The 2,120-nt window shown below is 37.6% G+C and overlaps 1 protein-coding gene across 1 annotated transcript; it reads right to left on the bottom strand.

The window, feature by feature from the left end:
• Nucleotides 1–294: 294 nt before the first annotated feature.
• LOC131034364 (E3 ubiquitin-protein ligase ATL23) lies at nucleotides 295–1,427 on the bottom strand. Its single transcript, XM_057965833.1, has one exon. It carries the CDS (start codon nucleotides 1,056–1,058, stop codon nucleotides 522–524), a length of 537 nt encoding a protein of 178 aa, XP_057821816.1. The 5' UTR covers nucleotides 1,059–1,427; the 3' UTR covers nucleotides 295–521.
• Between the last annotated feature and the right edge of the window lie 693 nt (nucleotides 1,428–2,120).

Below are 2,120 nucleotides of genomic sequence, written 5' to 3' on the forward strand. Positions count from 1 at the left end.
AAAATTGGAGAGTTGACAGAAAAATTGATTAATAAAGATAATAATATGTGTTTTAATAATGCTATCTGAGAAGAATCAAATCTTTCTGAATCAAATTTGACCCTTAAATGATTTCGATGCACTAGATCCCCTCCCCAGAGACCCACTTATAAATGAGAAATATACAGTAATCCATGCAATTGTTTTCATCCAAGAAATTGCTCTACTTAACCACCATTATATGTTCGAAATCAGATCCCTTTGGACCTAAGAACCATTCAGTCACCCATATAAGGCTGAGAAATCATGCTCACATCCATGGAATCAGACCTAATGAGATATCTAAAAGCAGTATTATGACCACTGCTGAGAAAAACAATGCAGAAGAAAGAATAGCTAACACTACAAATAACTAGAATTACATGGCATAGTAGTATAATACAGAGAATCTGCTTCAAACTTACTGTCTAACATAAGGCTACCCATTTAACAGCTCAAATCTAAGAAAGCATATCAATGACTACCCATTTAACAGCACAAATCTAAGAAGGCATATCAATGACTGTGTTAACAGGAATATGATCAGGGTTATTGGGTTCTTGTTCTTGTTGTTCCTCATGTTTGGGAAGGACGCTGCGCCTACAAACAGGGCAGATGGGGTGCTTGGACAGCCATGCATCTGCACAATCAAGATGGAAGCAGTGCTTGCAGGAGGGCATGAGCAAACATTTGTCTCCATCCTTAAACTGCTCCAAACACACAGTACACTCCAAATCCTCACTGCTACACAACTCATCACAATCCTTCTTCTCATCATCCCCATCCCCATTCTTGTGGGTATTGCTGCAGACTACTGTGGGGAGCTTCTGAATATCAGATTTAGACAGCCCATGCCCACCCTTACTGCTATTAGTGTTCCCATCATTTGTGCCCCTCTGACTGTTTTCGTGAAGAGAAGCATACCAGGCCAACAGCATATAAATGAGAACCAGCAGAGCCATTCCTCCACAGAGCAGGAGAATGGCCAGAAACACATTCCAGATACTTCTCTGAGCCAGGTTGTGTATGCTAAACGCCATGCTAATTCAAGAGGATACAGGAGAAGAATTGGGGTAAACCTCAATGGTTTTTTTTTTTCCCTTCTTCTGAGGATTTGCAATAGAAATTATTGCCCTATATATATCCTTAGGCATGGAGGGTTAAAGGAGTTGTTAGATTCAGGAGGCGAGGAAACCGAGGGTGCCAATTATGGGATTTGATCTGGGTGATAAATAGGAATGGAGGTGTCACAATTTGACCAATCTCGTGGGTGAGTTAATGTAGGTGAAAGCTTGTTGCGTGTGATATACTGCTCTGCATTGGGTTTGGGATTTTTTATATGGTTTTCCCCCATCTTTTTCCATTTTTTGGGGGGATGGCTGCTATCACGGAAATGATTTACAGGGCACCTATTAAAAGGTGTTTGTTATTGAATTGGCTCTAGTGTGAAAAGCCTGTGTTCTTCCAAGGGAGGGGAGGTCACAAGTTTAGTAGTGCACATTTGACTCTTTCAAGTGACGGTTGGGACAGCCATATATCTGAGAAAGTTTGAGTTGGAAAGATTGGTTTGATAGCTTGATAGTTGAGGGTTTGACATTGGAGAAGTAAGGTGTGATAAAATAACCCGAATTCAAGGAGAAGTTAACACAAATTGTTAGTCAATAATAGGACAGATTGCATAATCTGAGGGGATCTTTCAAATTTGGAAGCAATAAAGTTAATGAATGACGTTTCAATTTTGAAAGTAAACATCATTGATAAAATCCTATTGAGAAACTTGTGAAAGATATCAATTTTCAAGAGGGGAAGTTAGGGTGGACTTTTATCAAGGTTCTGGTTTAGTTTATATGTGTGTTTGTTGTTTGTCAATTATATGATTTTTTTAAAGAATTAATTTAGTTTTTATATTTATTATTCATTATGGGGTTTTGAATTTTTGGGTATGTGTAGTTTTTAAATTGTTTCAAATTGTAATATGGTAACAATTGTTAGTTTTGGAAATGTAAGATAATGGCTTTTCAAAGTATATTCGGAAGTTTGTTTTGAAAGTGTTTCATGAGATATCTTGTCTAAAATCTTAGTTGATATAATTTTGGCTTTTT

The sequence above is a fragment of the Cryptomeria japonica genome, chromosome 3 (genome assembly GCF_030272615.1).
Source record: "Cryptomeria japonica chromosome 3, Sugi_1.0, whole genome shotgun sequence".
In the NCBI taxonomy this organism is placed as follows: Eukaryota; Viridiplantae; Streptophyta; class Pinopsida; order Cupressales; family Cupressaceae; genus Cryptomeria; species Cryptomeria japonica.